Source organism: Ovis canadensis, chromosome 12 (assembly GCF_042477335.2).
Source record: "Ovis canadensis isolate MfBH-ARS-UI-01 breed Bighorn chromosome 12, ARS-UI_OviCan_v2, whole genome shotgun sequence".
In the NCBI taxonomy this organism is placed as follows: domain Eukaryota; kingdom Metazoa; phylum Chordata; class Mammalia; order Artiodactyla; family Bovidae; genus Ovis; species Ovis canadensis.
This window is the reverse complement of record NC_091256.1, coordinates 77,095,931-77,119,866: the sequence shown is the minus strand read 5'-3', so window position 1 is coordinate 77,119,866 and position 23,936 is coordinate 77,095,931. Positions and strand designations below refer to the sequence as shown.

Sequence of the window (23,936 nt, the reverse complement as noted above, 5' to 3'; positions counted from 1 at the left end):
CTAGTGGTAAAGAACCCGTCTGCCAATGCAGGAAACATAAGAGCCAGGTGTTCAATCCTTCAGTCAGGAAGACCCTCTGGAGAAGGAAATGCCTACCAACTCCAGTATTCTTGCCTGGAAAATCCCATGGACAGAGGAGCCTGAGGGGGGCTATAGTCCATAGGGTCGCAAAGAGTCAGACAAGACTGAAGCGACTAAGCCCTTAGCCCTGGATTAGTCAAGAAATAACATGGTGTCTAACTTTCTAGAAATTATGAATTAGTGAAGGGAAACTAAATGAAACTATCTTCTATTCACTTTACTTTTAAAAATACTTGTTATTATTAGCATATGCATTTTTGATGAGGAAAAATTTTTGTTCCTACATTGACTTAATTAACACTACTTTAAAGATTTATATCATGAAAGTCTCCTGTAGAGTTTAGGGTATTGCTTATTTGCAAAAGTTCCATGAGCTTCTTTCAGTATTTTCACAACAAATTCAACATATCTGTATAGAAAATGTTCCATTCACTACAAGTTAAAAACACATAGTTTTTAAACATAAATTTGAAATATATATAATCCTCAATTTTTGCTGAAAATGTCATTTAATTATACATAATATTTACTATTTAATGATTTAAGAAAGTGGTATATGATTTACCATGATTAATTTTTAGGTACTTTATAATTTTTATTAAAATAATCTTCTAAAAATGTTTTAAGATATACATTTAGAGCTAACTTATCAACCAGTTCAATTCCTATTTTTCTATATGTTCTGCCCTGATGATCTCAAGGGCCTTTGATATTTTCACTATTGCCCCAACATGCTGGGACCTATAAATGTTTCCAGACTTAGGCCAGCAAATGTCGGCAGTCAACACTGCAGATCTTTGATCATAAGATAAGAGGAATAATCTATTCTCTATCAACTGTTGAGAAAAATCAGCTGAAGAACTGATTTTGAACTTGACATAATATAAATACAAAAAAGTTCTTGAAGCCATTAGCAGATTTTTAGGAAACAAAAAAACCAACTATCTGATTTATCTGTAGTTTTGAAAACAATCACCCACATCTATTTAGACCCTTCTCCCAGAACGTGGCTGGGGTGATGTGGCTCCAGGTTATAGCAGATGACTTCTAAAGTCGGCAGTGAATCTACTAACAAAGGAACACTAAAGCACAGATTCATGACATACTCACAGGCTCTAGCTGGAAATATGTCATTTCACTATCTTCATTAGTTTTGGTACAAGATATTTTAAATTAGTCATATTGGGATGTTTAAATTACACTATTAAGTATCATTTCTGTGCTTAAGTGTACAATTTTAATTCCCAGAAAACAACTGAAAGATACCCCTGTCAGTAAACATTAAGAGTTATGGTTGTAAAATGGAACTGGTGTCATCAATTCCTAGTTGTACTATTAACAGTGAGTGCCAAGTATGAGAAACGGTCATATTATTCTTAATTCTTAAAAAAATCAAGATCAGGAAGCAAAGGTTTAAGTATAGTGACAGCCAAACATCTTAAAAATTTTAGATTGTCCCTATCACTGCTTATGAGACAAATACATCCAATGTAATAATTGGTATTGGGGATGAAGTCCTGCTAATAGAAATAACTTTAAAAATCTGGGACTCAGATCCACATATTCTTATAAATAACAAATTGGGTATTTTCTCCCAATGCTCTCAGCAACAGAAAGCACTAAACCCCCCAAAGACCTATATATCAGATTTTTCCAGGATGTGATTTTAAAATTGTCCCATTGTTTTTCCAAATAAATTTTTATTGGATTGAAATTCAGAAAGTATGATGAAATTATTATTTCATCACATCATCTCAAAAGAGGAAATTATCTTAATAATCACATAATGTGGTTATACAGCGTTGAGAACTGTGGTGTTGGAGAAGACTCTTGAGAGTCCCTTGGACTGCAAGGAGATCCAACCAGTCAATCGTAAAGGAAATCAGTCCTGAATATTCTTTGGAAGGACTGATGCTGGAAACTGAAACTCCAATACTTCAGCCTCCTTGGAAAAGACCCTGATACTGGAAAAGACTGAAGGCAGGAGGAGAAGGGGACAACAGAGGATGAGATGGTTGGATGGCATCACCGACTCAATGGCCATGAGTCTGAATAAGCTCTGGGAGTTTCTGGATAGCAAAGCCTAGCGTGCTGCAGTCCATGGGGTCACAGAGATGGACACAACTGAGCAACTGAACTGAACTGAACATATTAAGGGTAACTTTTAAAAGGTACATATAAACACCATTCATTCCTTAAATAAGAGAAGTAACACTTACTGAACACTTACTTTGTGCCTGGTACTGTTTGGAGCACTTTACATATATTAAGTTATTTAGTCTTATTTAAAGAATAGCTGTAGTTTATCTACTTATGTTATTCCCATTATAAGATGAGGCAACTGAGACAAGGACAATCAGACAACTCTTCTAAGATTATACACTTAACTGGCAGCAGAACCAACATTTGAACATGACTAGTTTGACTTCAGAGTCCGTGTTCTTCAACACTAGATTCTTAATATAAGATGTGGCATAAAAAAGTTACAGAGGACTTCCTTGGTGGTCCAGTGGTTAAGAATCCATCTGCCAGTGCAGGGTACACGGGTTTGATCCCTGCTCCAGGAAGATTCCACATGCTTTGGAGCAACTAAGCCCATGAGCCTCAACTACTGAGCCTGTGCTCTACAGCCCATGCTCTGTAACAAGAGAAGCCACCGCAATGAGAAGCCTGGGCATCACAACTAGAGAAAGCCCTTGCACATCACCAAAGATCCAGCAGAGCCAAACTAAAAGAATTTTTAAATTAAAAAAAAAAAAGTTGAAGAGCTAATCAGGTATAAAAGCAAAGGAGTACCTATAAAGATGTTCAACTTCACAAGAAAAGTGACACCTGAATATGTCATATTCCTATATTTAGAGTGTTTTTAAAAATTAAACACACACACCCTCAAAAAGAAAGAATATATGGGCACATGGGCAAAGAACTGTAGGCAAACAAAACTGAAGATCAACAGAATACTTTCCTTGGATCAACAAGGATAAGAAAAGCATGCAGATTAATTTACAAAATACACTGGAGCCTCATCAGAGCTTTAATTCCAGGGTCTATGCTGCTGCTATGGAGAAAACTAAATTATAGCTTTCGTTTTCAGTAATCAGTGGTGCTCAACCGGAGGTGGTTCTTCCTCCATACGGGCCATCTGGGTATACGAGTTGGGTGCGGTGGGAGGGTATTTTTGGTTGTCACAATGACTGAGAGAGTACTGGCATTTAGTATCTGAGAATAAGAGATGTTGAAAAATCCTGCAACGTTCCACACTGAAGAAATGACCTATCCGGCATACCAACAGCATCCTTGATGGGAGACAATTCCATGTGGCATTAGTATAGGGCTCTACTACATGTGCTTCCTTAAGAGAATGAAAGACAAAAAATGAATGTCGCTGGCAAACTTTGGTGGCATTTAAGAATTTAAAGTAAACAGTAATCAAATAGCATTCCATTTCAGAACACCTCTGTTTATATTAAAACTTGATTATAATGGAAATATGATAAACATTTAAAAATATTTTTCCTACCTCATACTTGATTAGGAAGTTATAGAGGGTCTCAATATCCTGATAATTACTGTTGGGGGCCAAAATCCTAAAAAATAAAATATAAACAAAGGAGGGGGAATGAATTGATTTAAGAAAAAAACAAAACTATAGCTTGAACTTTTCTCCCAAAACATATTCATACTGAGAGATACCTTATTCTCAGTATGTATAATAAGCTTATTAAAATGTTTACAACCTTTTTTGGGTTTTATTTATCAACTAAAGTTATAAACCATGCACTTACTTCAACAAATATCTATTGATATGAAATATCAATTTATTAAAATATTTTTATTTACTTATATTAATATGTCATCAGTTAATCAACAACTATTAGAATTCTTATGTGAAATTATAGTTCACATTTTGAGTTACAATGACACAGATTTTTCAAAAGTTAGATGGAAATGCGAAGTATATTTACACTCCATATCTTTTAAGCAGCAGATAAAGATTTCCCACAAAAATGTGCAACCAATGCAAATAGACAAGTGATATAAACTACCATACACATTAAAAAATACTAATAAAGATTATGTGACTAAATTCAAATGATACTGTTTGAACTAACTGCCTAACAATCTAAGAAAAAGCATCAGTAATCAGGCTCTGTCAGTCATTGGAAATAACACTCATCCTTCTAGCAGTAAAGTATTAATTCTCATTTTTTTACACTAAGTACTTTTTAATTCTTTCAAGATGAAGAATCTTTTGTTTCTTTTAAAAAAGAAAAGGAAAGCAGTCCTCATATTATGGTAAAATGGTTAAGAGCAATGTCTACCTGGCGATCTGTGTTTTTGAGTGAGTTCTGTGTGACTTATTTTCCTTATCTGTTAAACAAGCAAAGTAGTAGTCTTTACTTCATAGGATCATAGTGAGAATTAAACAAGTTACTATAAGTAAAGTCTTGATGACAGTGTCTGATAGAACAGCAAGCACTATATATTGGTACATACAAAACAGTAACAATGACAACTATGATCATCTAATGTCTAATAGTTTCAAGCCACAGAATAAAGTGCATGATGATTTAACTAATGAGAAATCAAGCCACCCCAATTAATTCTTAAATTCCAAGTGCCTTTTAATTACAACAACAATGTCTCTAGGTCCTCACATCCTCACCAATGCTCGATGTTGTCAAATATTAGTTAACTGACCTCAATAACATCTTAATTAGATCTTTAAAAAAGTTGGCCCTTATTAGACTTGCAAGATAGCTTACATAAAATAATTTTTCAGGATATAGTCAAATTTTTAAATGGATCATACTCCTTTGGAGAAGACACATACAGAATATCTTTAAGAACATACAAAAATCTTCCTAAAAATAAGTTTCATGGAAAAAGTTACTCTCCCAATAAGTAATTTTAAAATAGAAATAATATCAAAACCCCAAAGAAAGAAAAAGCAGACAATAAATACATTGGAAAGGGTCCATAAGTACTTTGTTTTTTAAAATGAGAACAAAGCTATATAGATAAGTTAAACCAATGTTTTATAAAAGCAATGGAAAAAATAATGTGTTCCAATTTTGTAACCTAGTGTAAACAAACAATCAGTAATGTGGAATAATTTACACCCATTCTTTTTTATAACTTTGGAAATAATCCAAACTGTCCATAAAAGCGAGTTAAAAAAATAAATGAAACAATGTTTTATAAAAGAATCTTATAAATTTCAAGCTTATATTTTCTCTTTGCCAGAGAATAAAGTAAACATTTCTCTGTCCTGAAATACTTCACAAAAAAATTAGTTTTAGGTAAATCAGTTATTTACCTATAGCAACAAAGCATAGCCACAGTATGAAATAAAGAAAATAATTACATCATCCTAGTTTTCCAATTAGCAAAAAATTGAAAAAATTGTCAACTCCTGGCATGGTTTTATTTTTTAACAGTTTTACTGAGGTACAGTTTACATACCATAAAATTCACTCACTTTAACAATTCAATGATTTTATAAATAAATTTACTGAAATGTACAATGATCTACATTGTACAAACTTAAATACTTGACTATTTGACAAAATATCACAGAATTACCTTGTAACGAGGAAAGGGTTACTGAGATGTCAGCATCATTCACAGATGTATTACTGATATAATTAGAATAAAATTATAATGCTATTTTTAAAAACAAGGATATATGTTGTAGGATTTATTATGAAACCTACCACTCTTAAATGCTACTCTTAAAAAATGTTCTGAGGTAAACTGAGCCCCAAATTGAGCAGATAATCTTTATTAAAATATACTCAATTAGGGCTTTTAGACTTTCATAAGGCCAATGAACTCTGAGTTTATGAGAATGGAATTTGGCCTGGTATAAACAAAAATTGCCATCTTTTACTAACTGGAAGTACAGTTTGTTGAAAATACACAAAAAAATGAAATGGAGAAAAATGGTTTATGGACTTTCATGTCTTAAGTAATTCCCCACACACAAATTCTTGAGAGGTCAGCCTTCTCTATAGCTTTCTTATTTGTTTTTAAAAAATACCAGCATGAAGACAAAAGAGTCTTAGAATGAAAGTCCTAAAATTACCCTTCAATGGCAACTTTTAAAAAGAATAATAGAAAGAACTAGCCCTTAGAGAAAGTGGCCATTCTTTTTTTATAAATATATCTACATGTTTTCTAAGAGAAATTCCTATCAATAAATACATATCAAATATATACTATACTCTCAAATGTATATGATACTAAGAGCTACATAATATAAAAAAATTAGAAGACATGGCTGCCTATCCTCAAGTTATTATAATCACAAAATTTTACTTTAGAATTTTGGAATCAGAATTGGGGAACAGATTGAAGCAGGATTTAATCTGCAGCTAGAAGATTATTTACAAACCAAGTTAATCACGTTACCTACTTTTCTGTACCCCAGCTCCCCATCTGTGAAATGAGGAGAAAGCAGCACTTACTGAATAAGGTTATTATATGAAGCAAATAAAATAATATGTCTAAAATTGAGATGTTTAGCAGAATTCCTGGCACATGTAAACAAATATTGCTGCTGCTGCTGCTACTATGAAAACCAGTTTTCAGATGTAGAAACCAAGGTTTAGGGTTGTAAAACACTTGCCCAAGACAGAGTGTTGGTAGGTACCTAAATCTCTATTAGTTTGACTCTGGACCCCATGTTTTTATCCACTAATAAATAACCCTTACAATTTCTTGTATTAAGTGATTTTATGAAATCAAATGAAATAGTCTTTTATTTTATTAGTTTTTAATATAAATTTATTTAATTGGAGCTTAATTACAATATTGTATTGGTTTTGCCATATATCAACATGAATCTGCCACAGATGTACACATGTTCCCCATCCTGAACCCCACTCCCTCCTCCCTCCCCATACCATCCCTCTGGGTCGTCCCAGTGCACCAGCCCCAAGCATCCAGTATCATGCATCGAACCTGGACTGGTGATTGGTTTCATATATGATATTATACATGTTTCAATGCCATTCTCCCAAATCATCCCACCCTCTCCCTCTCCCACAGAGTCCAAAAGACTCTGTATGAAATAGTCACCCGGTTAATTTGCCTTTTAACAAATGCTTCTGGCAAACTATTTTGTGTACTTTCCAACACTAAATCTTTGTAGTTGTTAGATCTTTCTCAAAGCCACAAAGGAAGTCAGTAGCAGAACCAACATTCACTAGAAGTTCTAACTCTTAACCACATAAGCACTTTGAGTTCTCTATCGATGAGCAATTAACATTAAGAAAGCAGCATGCTCATCTGAATTAAACAAACTTCATTTCCATCTCATCCAATATTAGATAAATATCTACCCATCTCATTAAAGAAAAAAAGAGTATGCCACTCAAAAATTTTTAAAAGTTAATAAAATAATCTGACTAAAATTAAAAATCAAATAATGTATTAAAATGGACTAATTTTTAAATAAGGATTTTTAAAATTCAAATAAAACTTTCCTCCTAGATAGAAAAAGTAAAGCATCAGACTCAGGAGTGGGGAAATAAGTCTAGAATATTCAAGTTTAATATCTAACTCTAGAAATTCAAAAGAAGACGCAGCATATTCATGGATATTTATAGATCAAAACTTACATCCCACAGAACTGAATAAATTATGTTCCCTGCTGGCAAGGCAGTTTAACATTGATATAATATTCTAAATAGTTTTTTCATGTTTGAAGAACATTAAAAATAAGCTTAAAAAGTAATTATATGACTTATTTTACTCAGCTCACTGTTCATCCATGCTACTCAGGGTTTATCCATGTCGTAGCATCTGTCAGAATTCCTTTCCTTTATAAGGCTAAATAATATTCCATTGTATGTACATACCTCATTTTGCTTATCTATTTATCTGTTGACGGATAAGAATTACTTTCACTTTTTACTTACTGTGGCTCATGCTGCTATGAACATAGGTATGTAAATATCTCTTTGAGACTATAATTGCAGAACCAGCCCAAACTGGCCCTATCCTGTTTCTAACAAGATACTGAGCTGTTTTTCAGAGACAAACAGAACAAAACCACAAGTCATGCACCCAAAGCATGCTCAGAAGAGAAAAATTTGACCTCAAGTAACACCCAGAACCAAAGTTTCCCCCCTCCCTGGAACGAAAGGGCCAGATGTGACCAGAGCCCTGTGCAGGGTCCATGGTGCAGGAAGATCTGGTTCTGAAGCTGCTGAACCTAACCTCACCACAAATGGACAGGCTCCACATCCCTGCCTTGGATACCTGCCCCTCCAGGGCTTCTGCAAACCAACCCTCTTCTTCTACTTCATGAACATTCAACCAAACCCCAGAATGAAGAGACAGAATTGAGAGCCACGCCTCCTTGTTTCCTTGACAGTTAAACCTCACAATAAAGCCCTTTCTTTTCTCAAAAGCTGGTGCAATAGTATTGGCTTATATGCAAATTTGGGCAGCAAGCCCTTTGCTTGATAACAAGACATTATTTTCAATTCTTTTGTGTATATACCTAGAGCAATCAAAATTATAGACAGGCATCAGGTGCTGCCAAGGGCTGGGAGGAAGAAGAAATGAGAAGTTACTATATTTAATGGAAACAGTTTCAGTTATACAAGATGAAAAGAGTTATGGTTATGGATGTGGTGCTGGTTACACAACAATATGGATGCATTTAATACTCCATTAACACGTTTATGCACATGTGCACCCAGTTGTGTCTAACCCTTCCCGACCCCATGGACTGTAGCCCGCCAGGCTTCTCTGTCCATGGGATCTCCCAAGAAAGGATACCGACTGGGTTGCCATTTCCATTTCCAGGGGATCTTCCCCACCCAGGTATTGAACCCTCATTTCCTGTACTGCAGGCAGACTGGTTACCACTGAGCCACCAGGCAAGCCCTAATACATTTTTAAGAACACTTAACAATGGTAACGCTATGTGTATTTTACCACAATAAAAAAGTTAATTAAAACAAAGTAGAAATGTTTGTTTATAGCATTATTTTAAAAACTCATTGTACATTCTCCAAAGCTAATAACCAACTTTAGGCTTATTTTTTACTGTGAATCAACATTATTATTGAGGATACTACTGAGCATCTAACCAGTGCCAGAAAGGGAACAAATGCTATCTCCTTTAACTTCTGCAATTTAACAAAGCAACTATTATCAACTCCATTTTCTAGATTAGGAAACAAATATAAAAAGGTTAATTAACCTATCTAGGTGACAGAGTTAGTAAACGGATGGAATGAGGATTCAACTTCAGATTATTTTGATCCTTGAGCTCTGTTCTTTTTCTTCAAAATAATTGCCTTTATCTGTCTGACTTGTTTCACTTAGTATGATAATCTCTAGCTCCAGCCATGTTCCTCTTATTTTGATACAGAGACATGCAAACTGAATTTTGCTGCTGATGAATTTAAGCAGTATCACTGATAAACTGAGTGAAAATTTATCAAATCAACAATGAGGACATACTCACCAGGGGAAAAAAGTCTTGGATCTTAAAAGAGTATGTTTTTTGGAGTCCTTTACTATAAGCAAAATTAAAATCATTTTTTCTATAGTTAATTTGGTGAAATCATCTATGTAAGTAGGAGATATACATCAGTCTCAGGTTTTAAAAGAACACCATATGTAGTTAAAAATGATAAAAAATAAATAAATAAAGTTAAACAACTTAAACAAATTTAAACAAAATAAATTATATTGTTTTTCCTTTAGAGTCATTTGCAAGACAAGGAAAGAGGCCTCTGAGGACACTAACCCAGCCAGCATTGCTTGATTCAGCCTCTAAAACTATAAGGAAGCAAATTCCAGTTGTTTATGCTACCCAAGTCTGTACATTTCCTTATGGCAGCCCTAGCAAATGAATACAGCTGACATCCTAAATACTGTTGGCTCAGCTTTGAGGAGCCACAGATCTCAAGATTAGGAGCAAGATGGACCACTTCCCAGAATGTGAGACTGATGTGGAACTGACTGAGTAGTTTATTGCAAAACAACTACTTTATTTGCTTTGCTTCATGGCATTGTATTTCCTGCTAAAAAGTAATCTTACTACTTGAGATGGTGTTGCTGGAGGCCAATTCTAGGCTTAGCTCTAACAACATACTACAAGGGGCCAGAAGTATGACAAACTAGCTCATTCCTCTTCTACTTAGTGCTGAGACCCCTATCAGGCTTAACTAAGTCTTCACAACTAAGTCTTTGAAGAGTATGATGCCCACTATAAGACCAGATACTGCAGTTAAATCTGTATAACAATCATAATTACTCCTAATATCTTATGAATGTTATTTCCTAGCTGATTAATCCCACCTCATTACCAGGTACTTACTATCTTTCCATTGTAACATGGCAAATAAGATCTCTCTAGATCAAAAGGAAGGAGGAGAGCCAAGATAAGAGCCAAGAGCGAAAGAAAGATATGCCTGAGGTTCCATTTACTGCTGGACGATTTCAATATGTGCAATCAGGGCTGTGACACAATTTTACTACTGCCTTACTATAAGCACATCTCCCTATAATAAAGAGATTGTTTATAAAAGATCAAAAATATGAGAGAAATGTTCTATTTGGAATAATTCTGAGGAAAATATGTGAAGAGTAAAAAAGTTGTAATACATACATTTAACTAATCAAGATTGAAAGAGCTTTTAAAATGCATTAGACTTTTTATGAAAAGAAGACAAACCAAATCACAAGATAACACCTCACACCCATTAGGATGACTACTAAAAAAATTAAAAAAAACAAACAGAAAATAACAGGAATTGATGAGGATGTGGAGAAAACGGAATCCTAGTGCACCCACCACTGGTGAGAATGTAAAATGGTATACCTGCTATGGAAAACAGTATGTGGTTCCTCAACAAAATTAAAAATAGAATTAACACATAATCCAGCAATTCAACTTCTAGATATACCTCCAAAAGAATCAAAAGCAGGGACTCACAGAGATATCTGTATGTCCACGTTCACAGCAGTAATACTCATAAGGGCCAAACAGCAAAAGCAACCTAAGTGCTCATCAAACATGCGCATTACCATATGTAAAATAGATGACCGGTGTCAAGTTTGATGCAAGAAGCAGGGCACCGGAAGTCAGTGCTCTGGGACCACCCAGAGGGATGGGGTGCGGAGGGAGGTGGGAGGGGGATCCAGGATGAAGGGACGCATGTGTACCTGTGGCTGACTCATGCTGATGTGTGGCAAAGCCATCACAATACAGTATAATAATTAACCTCCAATTAAAATACATAAATTTAAAAATCAATGGATAAACAAAATGTGGTATATACACTTTCCTGGTGCTCAGACAGTAAAGAATCTGCCTGCAACGCAGGAGACCCGGGCCCTATCCCTGGGTGTTGGGAGGATCCCCTGGAGGAGGGAATGGCTATCCACTCCGGTATTCTTGCCTGGAGAATTCCACGACAGAGGAGCCTGGTGGGCTACAGTCCATGGGGTTGCAGAGTCGGACACGACTGAGCAACTAACACTTACTGAGCTTTAAGAAGGAAATTCTGACACAGGCGACCAACACGGATGAACTTTGAAAACATTGTAGTAAGTGAAATAAGCCTGTCACAAAAGGACAAAAACTGCATGATTTTACTTTTAAGAAGGGAAACTTTAGCAAAAAGGCCTTTCTGAGAAACTGGAAGATTTAAGAATTACTGTAGTGAAAGGATTAAGAATAACTTCATGTATTATTATTATAAAATTACTTTTTTTGCTGTAACTCTGAGTTTATTTATTATGAATGGCTTTATCTTTTCACATATTATCTAAGAAACATTTATACTGACATTATCTAACTTTTATACTCACTTGACCCATTGTTTTCTCAAGGAAATTTCAAACACAATCTCTTCCCTTGGCTTTGTGATCTCCTACAGTTACATGATGTCCTTCTGCTGTTTCTAGTCTTTATCTCAAAGTCCCCTTGGTCGACTGATAATTAAAATCTACCCCTACACTTTTATGAAATTAACACCAATAAATTCACCAATGACTTCTATGTTGCTCAATCTAATGGACAGGGTGTTTTTTCGGCCTATTGGTAAAACACGAGATTATTAAAGATTCCTTCTCTTTTGAAACTCCTTTCTTCTTTTTCTTTTAATTTGGCTGCACCAAATGGCTCCAAGAATATAAGTTCCCCTACCAGGGATCAAACCTGGGTTGTGGCAGTGCAAGTGCTGAGTCCTAACCACTGAACCACCAGGGAATTCCCAGATATCTGTGCTGCCAAGTCTCTTAAACTTTTCAGTCTTTCTGGTAATTCACCTTCAGTCTGCTTTTACAGATCTGCATATTAACCTGGGTTAATCCATGCTGGCTACACAGGCACTAGCCAAATTAAAAAAGCATAAGCACTCTAACACTGTTTAAAGAAAAATGTCTTAGATCTTCTCATCCTGTTTCTTCCTTTGTCCTTTGTTTCCTACTAATTTCCAGTGTGTCCCAGGCTTCTTTCTTGTGGGTGTTCACCTTAAATTTCTAGCGTCACATTTGCCCCTTGGGCTTAAAGATAGTTTCATATATCTCTATTATCCCTCTGGTACTACCTAAGGTACCATGTGTACTCATCCTCTAAAATAAACAGTCATTGTTTTCCTTTCTCCTCTCAATCTTAGAAATACTGTTTCCAATCCAACTATGCTTTGTAAATTCTAAGGCATTTCCAAGTTACACAATCAATCCATTAGAAAGTAAAATCTTAAGCAAATCATTTATTTTTAAATGCATCAAAACAACCAGTTTATCTATTTTTTCCCCTATGAATGACCCAACACATTGGGTCTGTGTGTGTGTGTGTGTGTGTGTGTGTGTGTTTATGTGTGTGTGTTAGTTGCTCAGTCATGTCCAACTCTTTGGGACCCCATGGACTATAGCCCACCAGGCTCCTCTGTCCATGGAATTCTCCAGGCAAGAATACTGGAGTGGGGAGCCATTTCCTTCTCTAGGGATCTTCCTGACCCAAGGATCAAACCCAGGTTTCCTTGATCTCCTGCATCAGCAGGCAGATTCTTCACTGTCTGAGCACCAGGGAAGCCCCAATGTATTGGTACATGGATGCTAAGTTCATCTTGACCTAGTCCAGTCCATAAGACGGAAATTTTTATTCAAGCTTTAAGACAGGTCTTCACTCTTCCAAATTACGTGATGTTGACTGTCAGCAGTATCACCTCAGACACAGTTTTCTTTCCTGCTTTTATTACCCCAGTTGTTTCATTTGTTAAAAATTGTCTCTTGGGACAAGACCATCTACCAATAGAAATCTTTTGGGGATACTCATTTCAACCAAGCAGATTCATTCTCCTCTCAGAAAAATAAAAGGTAGAAAAAGGCAAATTTAGAAAAACAGAGGAAGAAAGTGAATTGACTTCTAAGGCAAAGATATTTTGTACTTTTGTCAGTCATTTAATATTCTTTTTTAGGCCACCTTGTGAGGCATATACAATCTTGGTTCCCTCACCAGGGATCGAACTGGGGCCCCATGCTTTGGGAGAACCGAGTCTTAACCACTGGACCATCAGGGAAGTCCCAACATTCTTTTCAATTAAATTTAGAAATTTTCTAAAGTTTTATGAAACCAACTAAAAAAATATCCCTTGAATATAACTGACTTTAAGTTTTTCAGTCAGAAAGTTTAGGGTATTTAGAAGTGAGTTCTCTAGACCAAGACCAATTTCAATAGGTCATTCTGCTAAGTATAAACCATATGACATTAGGCATATGACATTATCCCTATGGCAATGACATTACCCTGTGATCCTACTTTCCAATGTATAAAGTGGGTGTGATAGTGAAACCCTCCCTGAACCCATAGGTTATAACAGAAACTGTTGTAACAGACTAACAAGTTCTTGAGCTTATCTTGCAGAGGAACAGATAAGGTAACAGCTTCTTAAAAACCCTTCTGCTGACAGCTGACAACCTATTTTCAAGAAGATATAAGATAATGAAATTATATCTTCAAAGTGCCTAGGGAAAATAACTGTCAACCTACAACCTACACACAGTTAAACAGTAATCAATAACGAAAGCGAAACAACACTTTCAGTCAGAATGAGAGCATTTACCACTAACAGATCTTTGGTAAAAGAACTGCTGAAAATTTTGCTTCATCCCTTATGTTTCTTCTTATAACGCTAACATTGACGTTTCTCTTCCTATCAATAGGTAGGGTCTATGGTGGTGCCCCCTCTAGGTCTACGACAATAAGGGTAACATATAATTTGAGGCAATGTCATTAAAAGCAATATACTGACCACCTGATATTTTGGGATGATCTTGGAAACCAGCCTTCTGTTTGGGAGGAAGCTGAGGCTACATGGAGATGCTACATGTTCGTGTTCTAGCTGACAGCCAGGATTAGACAGCCTTAGAGATGACTCCAAACACTATTTGACCACAACCACACAAGAGGTCTCCAGTAAGAACTGCCCTCATGTGTCTAGTCAAGCCCTAAAACCATGAGACAAAATAAGTAATTGACTATTATTCTGTATGCCAGTAAGTTTTGGGATTTAGAAATAATGGACCCAGAAATGAGGGCTGAGGTAAGGGAAATAACCATCAACTAGATAAACAGCAAAGTACAGAATTTCTTTTAAGCTAATCTTCTGGTTGGTTTAAAACAAGGAATTCTTGAACTCCTTTTGCCAATTTTTTCTTTTTGTTTAGTCATATGTTCATTAGCTTTAGAGTGAAGTTCCTCCTGTAAAGTCCAATGGTATCTCAGTTGAATCAAGAGAGAATATTTTCCATATTTCAGCACGAGAAGAGAGATTAGTACCTCTGTTGGTATAGACAGATAATGATCGTCGCAGCAGGAACTGACCACCCGAAAGACCAGGTAAGATGTAGACCTGAGGTGGAATGTAGAAATCCACAAGGGATAGGTGTATAAACAATGGGACCTTCCTACATGAGTCATTCTGTCTAGGTACAGAAGTACCTAAGTTGAAGAATTGGCAATTAAATTTCGAGACATGGAATTCTATTTTAAGTGACTTTTCAGTAGAAAGTTGAAAATGCATAGGTATGAAAAATGGATTGGCCTAGGTTATAATAAAATATGTCTGCAACTTCCTTAAAAATTACACATTTATGAAAGAAATTTAATTCCTGATTAAAGGTTCTGAAAATAAGTTGGACTTTCTTTGCTTTGTTTGAGGACAGATGGTTACTTCCACATTAGGCCCTGAGCCTATATATGTAAAGGAAGCATAACAAATACACCTTAATTGAATGGAACACACTGGACTGAAGAATGTTTCTACTTCATACAAACTATTTTATAGGATCACATCCACTTCTTGTAATCTTTTACAATTATTTCGAAGCAATCTGGAGGAACTGCTGAATGTTTAAAAATAAGGACAGTAATCACAGGACTTCCCTGACAGTCCAGTGTTTAGAACTCACGTTTCCACTGCAGGGGGCATGGGTTTAGTCCCTGGCCAGCCAACTGAGATCCCTCATGCCACAAGGCATGGCCAAAAAAAAAAAAAAACCATAGCAATCATGTAGTATGATGGTCCTATGGTACAGAGGCACAGCACGATACAGGAAATTTCAAAACATTAAAAATCCTTTTTTGCTTCGCCAGATATTCCCATTTTCTCTCCTCTGCTCTTCTAGTCCTTCTAATAGCACTGAAATTAAACTGTGTATATTAAATTCTGTCTGAAATGGCTAAAGTGGCTCCTGTTTTCCTTACTGAGCAATGCCTGAAACAGTACTTTGTTACCAGGAGAAGAGTTATTCAGTTTAATAGTGGAGAAACCAGCACCACTTATTTCCTTTATTCTTGGATCTACATATTCTAAGGGAGAAACAGCATCATACATAGCTGTTTGTCCCTCTCTGTGTTTCATACATTAGCTAGGACAGCACCCTAACTTCATGGATTACAACTGGTATGTGAAATAAGTCTTTTACAGTGTTTACCAAGCTAGTTCCTTAGATGAGTATATGATAAAGTCAGTGAATTCCATGTAGCTAGAGCTGTACCTCTTTCGCTGCAAAACTAGTTTCTTAGTTGTACTGGCTATCAAGACAGTGGCCAACAATTTCCTTAAATCAACAGATGGGGTTGCGGATAGAAATACTGCAGTGCTGCTGCTGCTGCTGCTAAGTCGCTTCAGTCATGTCAGACTCTTGCGACCCCGTAGACGGCAGCCCACCAGGCTTCCCCGTCCCTGGGATTCTCCAGGCAAGAACACTGGAGTGGGTTGCCATTTCCTTCTCCAATGCATGAAAGTGAAAAGTGAAAATGAAGTCGCTCAGTTGTGTCCGACTCTTAACGACCCAGGGACTGCAGCCTACCAGGCTCCTCCGTCCGTGGGGAGTTTCCAGGCAAGAGTCCTGGAGTGGGTTGCCATTGCCTTCCCCAAATACTGCAGTGAGAGAAGTTAATTCCATATTTTAAAGAAGTGTCTACTCCAGTGAAGACAAATCACTGCCGCCTTCATGATGGAAGGGATCTGAATCACTGCCACTGTGGTTTGATGACTCCTTAGGGAATAGTGCCTTATAGGATGCTTAGCATTTGCCTCTTCTGTTGGAAATTTGGGCTCTCAACAGTGGTAGTAGCCAGAGCAGCCTTAATGAGAAGTCCCACATTTGAGCTTAAGTTGGCTGAGAGCCCAGGCTGCCACTGTCCCTTTGCATAACAGCTCACTGACCAAATACTCGGGTGGGTAGGTGAAAAGGCTGATTGATATCCACAGGACAGCCGATCCTGTCCATTTGATTACTGACAGTCTCCTCTGCAGTGGGTAGCCTTTGATGAGCATTCACATGGGAAACAAATACTCTCATACTCTATGCCCATTATACCTCTATGTGCCCATTACACATCTCTTTTCCAGATTTTTCTGTCACTAACTCTCCAACTTTGTACTTTCCAAGTTTCCAAACAAACCAGTAGTCACTGTTTATTGATCAATGTTGATTTATTTCCCTGGTCATTTCTCCAACAGTGCACAATTGCAACAGTGAAATTTTAAGTCTCTAGGGAAATGGCAACCTACTCCAGTGTTCTTGCCTGGAGAATCCCAGGGACGGGGAAGCCTGGTGGGCTGTCGTCTATGGGGTCGCACAGAGTCGGACACGACTGAAGTGACAGCAGCAACAGCAGCAGCAGCAGCAGCAGGGATTAGTATTAACTCAGATCTAGTAACTTCCTAAAAGGTTTATTTCACTTCTTCTAGGATACAGTCACCCTGATAAACGAATGCAAATCCTTTTACAGAAGATACTACCTTGTACTCCAATGTGGGGCTTATCAGGCAGTGCTAGTGGTAAAGTACCCGCCTGCCAATGCAGGAGACATGAGACGTGGGTTCGATTCTGAGTCAGTAAGATTCTCTGAAGCGGGGCACGGCAACCCACTCCAGTATTCTTGCCTGGAGAATCCCACAGACAGAGGAGCCTGGCAGGCCACAGTCCATAGGGTCACAAAGACTTGGACATGACTGAAGTTGACTTAGCATGCATGCATGCACATACTCCAATGCTGTACAAAGTACTCACACTTTTTCAGCTAGTTACCAAAAGTTTAAATAAAATATGCATAAAATACAATCTTTAATATAAAAATATATTTTTGATGATTCTACTTCTAATTCCTCAACAATTAAGTTGGGGAAAATATATAGCTACGTGGTTGTCAAAAACTAAACTAGCTTAATGTTAGCAAAAAAGAAACATTAATTGGAAAATTTATAACTTATACTTCCAGTTTCATTATTATTACAGGTAATCATATGTTGATTCTTAAAGATTTATGCCTTAGTCACAAGGACTGGACCATCAGAATGTAACATAATTCCAGGGGTTTCCAATGTATAATAAATATTTATTATCTTCTATGTAAAAAACATTGTCCTGAGTTGGACTCAACCTCTTATATTACTGGAAACAGTTTTACTGATTGCATCACTTCTCACAATGGGTAGATGGTTTGGCCGAGTACAGTGTTAAAAGTTCTTTAGAGGCACAAGAGGATATTTCTCAAATAGATTGAGACTAATCCTAGAGTCTAGGGTACACTCTAACTTTAAACCTTTTGTACAACTTTATAGGGAAGAATTAGAACTAATCATCTGCCTTTATCCATACATTCACTATATACTTACTATTTAAGTTAAAATTATTATGATCTCCCTTACTGAGTACCTTTGATTCCCCTTAAACCCCACCATTTCATTTATTTTACTTATGTTTAATCCCACTGATTTAATCGGACATTTATCCCATCTGCTTCTCTGAAAACTGGAATGGTTGGTAGTTTTAGCACTTCTTAGAAGACTTGATAGCAGGGAATTTTCAGTAAATATCAGATCAGTAAGTCATTAGGTATAAATAACCAGTTACAAAACAAAAGGAAAATGTTAAAGTATTGATTTTAAATAAAAACAACTCTATAAACAAATTATTTATCTCCAAGAAGTCATCTTCCTTTATATTTGACTCTGATTCTGGTGTGATCAAAAAGTTTATAATGGGAAACATTTAGCTCCATCACTGGATTTTATTGACTAAAACAAAAGAACATTAACACCGAGAAATGCTTTAAGGGTAACAGGAATAACTGGCATTACAGTGTTGATATTTAGGATAAAAATAGAGGTTCTTATTGCCTATTCTTGAATTACAAATGCTAGGAAGCACACATAAGAGCTTCAGATATTTAAAATGAAATTAGTTATTTTAAAACATAAGTCATGAATGATCTATTACCTTCAATAGCATTAAAGAGAAAGGTTAACTAAATACCAGCTAGTGCTGGATAATTCAGTCAGACTGATATGTGGATGGACATGGAACAACAGACTGGTTCCAAATAGGAAAAGGAGTACGTCAAGGCTGTATATTGTCACTCTGCTTATTTAACCTTTATGCAGAGTACATCATGAGAAATGCTGGGCTGGAGGAAACACGAGCTGGAATCAAGACTGCCAGAAGAAATATCAATAACCTCAGATATGCAGATGACACCACCCTTATGGCAGAAAGTGAAGAGGAACTAAAGACCCTCTTGATGAAAGTGAAAGAGGAGAGTGAAGAAGTTGGCTTAAAGCTCAACATTCAGAAAACGAAGATCATGGCATCTGGTCCCATCACTTCATGGGAAATAGATGGGGAAACAGTGGCTGACTTTAATTTTGGGGCTCCAAAATCACTGCAGATGGTGACTGCAGCCATGAAATTAAAAGATGCTTACTCCTTGGAAGAAAAGCTATGACCAACCTAGATAACACATTAAAAAGCAGAGACATTACTTTGTCAACAAAGGTCCATCTAGTCAAGGCTATGGTTTTTCCAGTGGTCACGTATGGATGTGAGAGTTGGACTATAAACAGGGCTGAGCGCAGAAGAATTGATGCTTTTGAACTGTGTTGTGGTATTGGAGAAGAAATGTGGTGTTGGAAAAGACTCTTGAGAGTCCCCTGGACTGCAAGGAGATCCAACCAGTCCATCCTAAGGGAAATCGGTCCTGGGTGTTCACTGGAAGGACTGATGTTAAAGCTGAATATTTTGGCCACTTGATGTGAATATCTGACTCATTTGAAAAGACCCTGATGCTGGGAAAGATTGTAGGTGGGAGGAGAAGGAGACGACAGAGGTTGAGGTGGTTGGATGGCATCACTGACTCAACAGACATGAGTTTGAGTAAACTCTGAAAGTTGGTGATGGACAGGGAGGCCTGACATGCTGCAGTCCATGGGATCACAAAGAGTTGGACATAACTGAGCGACCGATCTGAAGTGAACTGAACATCTTGCCCACAGCAATTAGTTGAGATGTTGAAAAGTCACTAATTTTTAGGTCTTTATTTTCCACATGTCTTTCAATAAACTTTTGTTTCAGCAATTAACTTAACCTATAGAACAGCCTAAAGAATGTTATCTTTGTGTCAAATGAAGGATCTTTTCTAAATAACCCTTCTAAAATCTCAGGTTGGCTATCAAAACAGATAATAGTAAGTTAATAAAATTTTCCCTCAAATACAACTCCATACTCTTTGAAGCTACTATCATTATCAATCAGCAGGAATGATAGATATAAAGTGTTACTCACTCAGTTGTGTTTGACTCTTTGAAACCCCATGAACTGCAGCCCACCAGGCTCCTCTGTCCATGGGATTCTGCAGGCAAGAATACTGGAGAGGGCTGCCATTTCCTTCTCTGATAGATATAAAAAACTGCTGTAATTGTAGGATTCTTTATCCCTGGAATTATGCATGGCTATATCAGTGTATGTTTTGTTCTTATGTTAAAATGGGGTAAGAGAGTAATAGGAAAATTATTTCTTTTGAGACTTAATAAGAAAATATTATGTGTAAATAACACATACACAACCCCAAGCTTTGTGACTGGATTGTAATTGTTTTGGAAAACCAGCTCTATAAAGTATTTCAAACCAAAGCCACAGGAATGTAATGGATGTTACAAAGGTTTTGAAGATTATTAAGCATTTGAAGATGATAAAAATTAATCATCTTCCTTTCCTAAATTCAAGCAGAAGTCTCTTTTTCCAAAATCATATTCTGTGATCACAAATGAATGCCCATACAAGATAAGATTATGTCCAAGACACCATTTGGTACTCAGTCTATATTTAAAAACCACCAAACCAAATATGACAACTAGAAAAAAAAATCTAAGCTTAAGAGATAAAAATTAATTAAACTTTGGATACCCCATCACAGAAAAAAATTCCCTCCTCTGCAGAAAGTGCCAAGTTATTTATAACTCTCTCCCATAAGACTCCAAATATGAGACTGAGAAAACATTCATTATTTCAACCACTTCATCCATGGATACATGCGCTAGAAATCCAGAGTTCATGAAATTGACATAGAAATACAGAATTTTACATATTAAACCAAGTGATAAAATGAATATTCACACTTGAGCATGATCTAGTTATAGTTTTGAATTCAAATGCTACAGTTCGGTTTTTTTTCTTTTTAATAATTTCAACCTTATTTTATAAATAAGGTAGATTATATGATTAAAAATCCAGGCAGATTACAATTTCCTAGCCTCACTCTCCCTCTGTCCTCTCCTCAGCTTCTAAACTAGGCAGATCACCACCTACTCCACAAACACAAAAACACACATTCTTTGTTGTTTTGAGTATTATCTTTCAGGTTGAAGCTGCACACATTTATAGTATGCCTCAGATTTGCATTACATGACTGGTTTAGTTGACTTTGTAGAGATGTCGATTTAAGCACAGGACATGTAATGTTTTTTTTTATTAATGTATGGGCTTCCCTGGTGGCTCAGAGGTTAAAGCGTCTGTCTACAATGCGGGAGACCTGGGCTCGACCCCTGGGTTGGGAAGATCCCTTGGAGAAGGAAATGGCAACCCACTCCAGTACTCTTGCCTAGGGAATCCCATGGACAGAGGAGCCTGGTAGGCTACAGTTCACGGGGTCGCAAAGAGTCGGACACGATTGAGCGACTTCACTTTCACTTTCAGAAGTTTTCTTAGTTCTAGTATTTGCCATATGACTCTAATTAATTTTTTACTCTAAGTGAAGCTTTATAATTTTCATATCCTAAGCAAAAGGTTTTTCTTATCTTGAGAATGACTTGACCAATCTAGACATAAATTCACTAAAGTATAAAATGAGACTACATAGTACTGACCTAAAAAATAAATCTTACAACACTTTTGTCTACATGGAAAGAATACTGACTGGTTCACTAGTGTTTATATGAGAAAATATTAACAAAAGTGCGGAAATTAACCCTGCTGCTGCTACTGCCCTATAACATATAAAAGGAAAGATAAGAAAGAAGCAATTTCTAAACCAAATAAGTTAGTTAAGTTCACTCTCCTACCCAAGAAAAAAGTGTGCAGAAAGTGCAGAAATCAGCAATATTCCCATTCCTTCAACTTTTACCAAATTAGGTATTCCACATCCAACTATGTAACTGTGTGGACAACCACTAACACCAATATTTTTAATCTTAACTCACCATAATGATGCTTAGAATTCTATCAAAATTAAAATATACAGTTAATATTTCAAATTAAACATCTCAACTTTAAAGAGAAAATAAAGACTAACACTTATAAATATGTTACAGTTTAAAAAGATTTTCACATACATCATGTAAAGAAGGCATAAGTTATTCTAAGAAAAGAAATAGCAGCTTAGCTAGAGCAGATGACATTAGTGAAGGCAGCTACAAACTCAGTTCAACACACACATTTTCATTCACTTCTTTAACTGAAGGACTTGATTAACAGGTTATTTATTGCCAGTTCCTAAAATAACACCATAAATGATCTGCTCTAATAAGAGACATGGGTTCAATCTCTGGGTCAAGAAGATCCCCTGGAGTAGGAAATGGCAACCCAGTCCAATATTCTTCCCTCGAGAATCCCATGGACAGAGAAGCCTGACAAGCTATATTCTATATAGGGTTGCAAAGAGTTGGACACAACTGAAGTGACTTAGCACAGCACAATAAAAAGAAACAGAGCTGACATATATTCACTGAGCATATAGCTCAAAAAAGGAAACTATTTCATTTTAGCAAGCATCCAAAATGTTAATGAATTTGCAGTCATTACAAATTTGAGTGTATTTTTCAATGTTTACACTGAACTACTTTAAAAGATTTTAAGATCACATAACACTTGACAAAATAATATAATTATTAACTTTTAATACATTTTGATTCAAATGTCCATTGTCTGAACAGTTAAAAAAAAACTTGCAATTTTAGTAGTTTCTGTTGATTAATAAATATTTAAATCGGCAAACTTTTTAATCATAATGCCCTCTACTGGTAGCTCAAGAAGTTCTGATATACTTACTACAGGAGGTTGGATTAATTTTTTAAAATGTGTTCCTGTACAAATTGCATATAAATCTCTTGGAAAGTTTGTTAAAAATACAACTGTTCTTCTCTACAAAATATCTACAGATATTGAAGTGATTTCAGTAAGTCTTAGATAGGATCTAGAACTCTGCATTAATAAGCAGAGAATCATTGGCTTGATTAGTTATACCAATACTCAATTTTTGAAGCGCAGTAACTTAATGAAAAGCTCTATGCTTCTTTTATAGACAGAGACTGAGGCTCAAGACAATTTTCCCCAGGTCACATGCTGAAAACTAGCAGAGTAACCAATACTTCCTTATTCCTTGAGGTGAAGTGAAGTCACTCAGTTGTGTCCGATCACTGCAGATGCTGACTGCAGCCATGAAATTAAAAGACGCTTACTCCTTGGAAGAAAAGTTATGACCAACCTAGATAGCATATTCAAAAGCAGAGACATTACTTTGCCGACTAAGGTCTGTCTAGTCAAGGCTATGGTTTTTCCTGTAGTCATGTATGGATGTGAGAGTTGGACTGTGAAGAAGGCTGAGCGCCGAAGAATTGATGCTTTTGAACTATGGTGTTGGAGAAGACTCTTGAGAGTCCCTTGGACTGCAAGGAGATCCAACCAGTCCATTCTGAAGGAGATCAGCCCTGGGATTTCTTTGGAAGGAATGATGCTAAAGCTGAAGCTCCAGTACTTTGGCCACCTCATGTGAAGAGTTGACTCATTGGAAGACTCTGATGCTAGGAGGGATTGGGGGCAGGAGGAGAAGGGGACGACAGAGGATGAGATGGCTGGATGGCATCACCGACTCGATGGACGTGAGTCTGAGTGAACTCCGGGAGTTGGTGATAGACAGGGAGGCCTGGCGTGCTGAGATTCATGGGGTCGCAAAGAGTCGGACACAACTGAGCGACTGAACTGCACTGAACTGATGTACACTTAAAGCAAAGAGTAACAAAACTCAACCAGCTTTA

General features: G+C 36.6%; 1 protein-coding gene across 2 annotated transcripts in view; it reads right to left on the bottom strand.

Annotated features, from left to right (window-relative positions):
* SWT1 (SWT1 RNA endoribonuclease homolog) overlaps positions 1-23,936 on the bottom strand; it is a 102,542-nt gene that overhangs the window by 7,527 nt on the left and 71,079 nt on the right. For both annotated transcript variants that reach the window (XM_069546289.2, XM_069546288.2), the window contains exon 17: positions 3,602-3,668. In XM_069546289.2, coding sequence (XP_069402390.1) covers positions 3,602-3,668 — 67 coding nt within the window. The remainder of the gene's footprint in view (positions 1-3,601; positions 3,669-23,936) is intronic.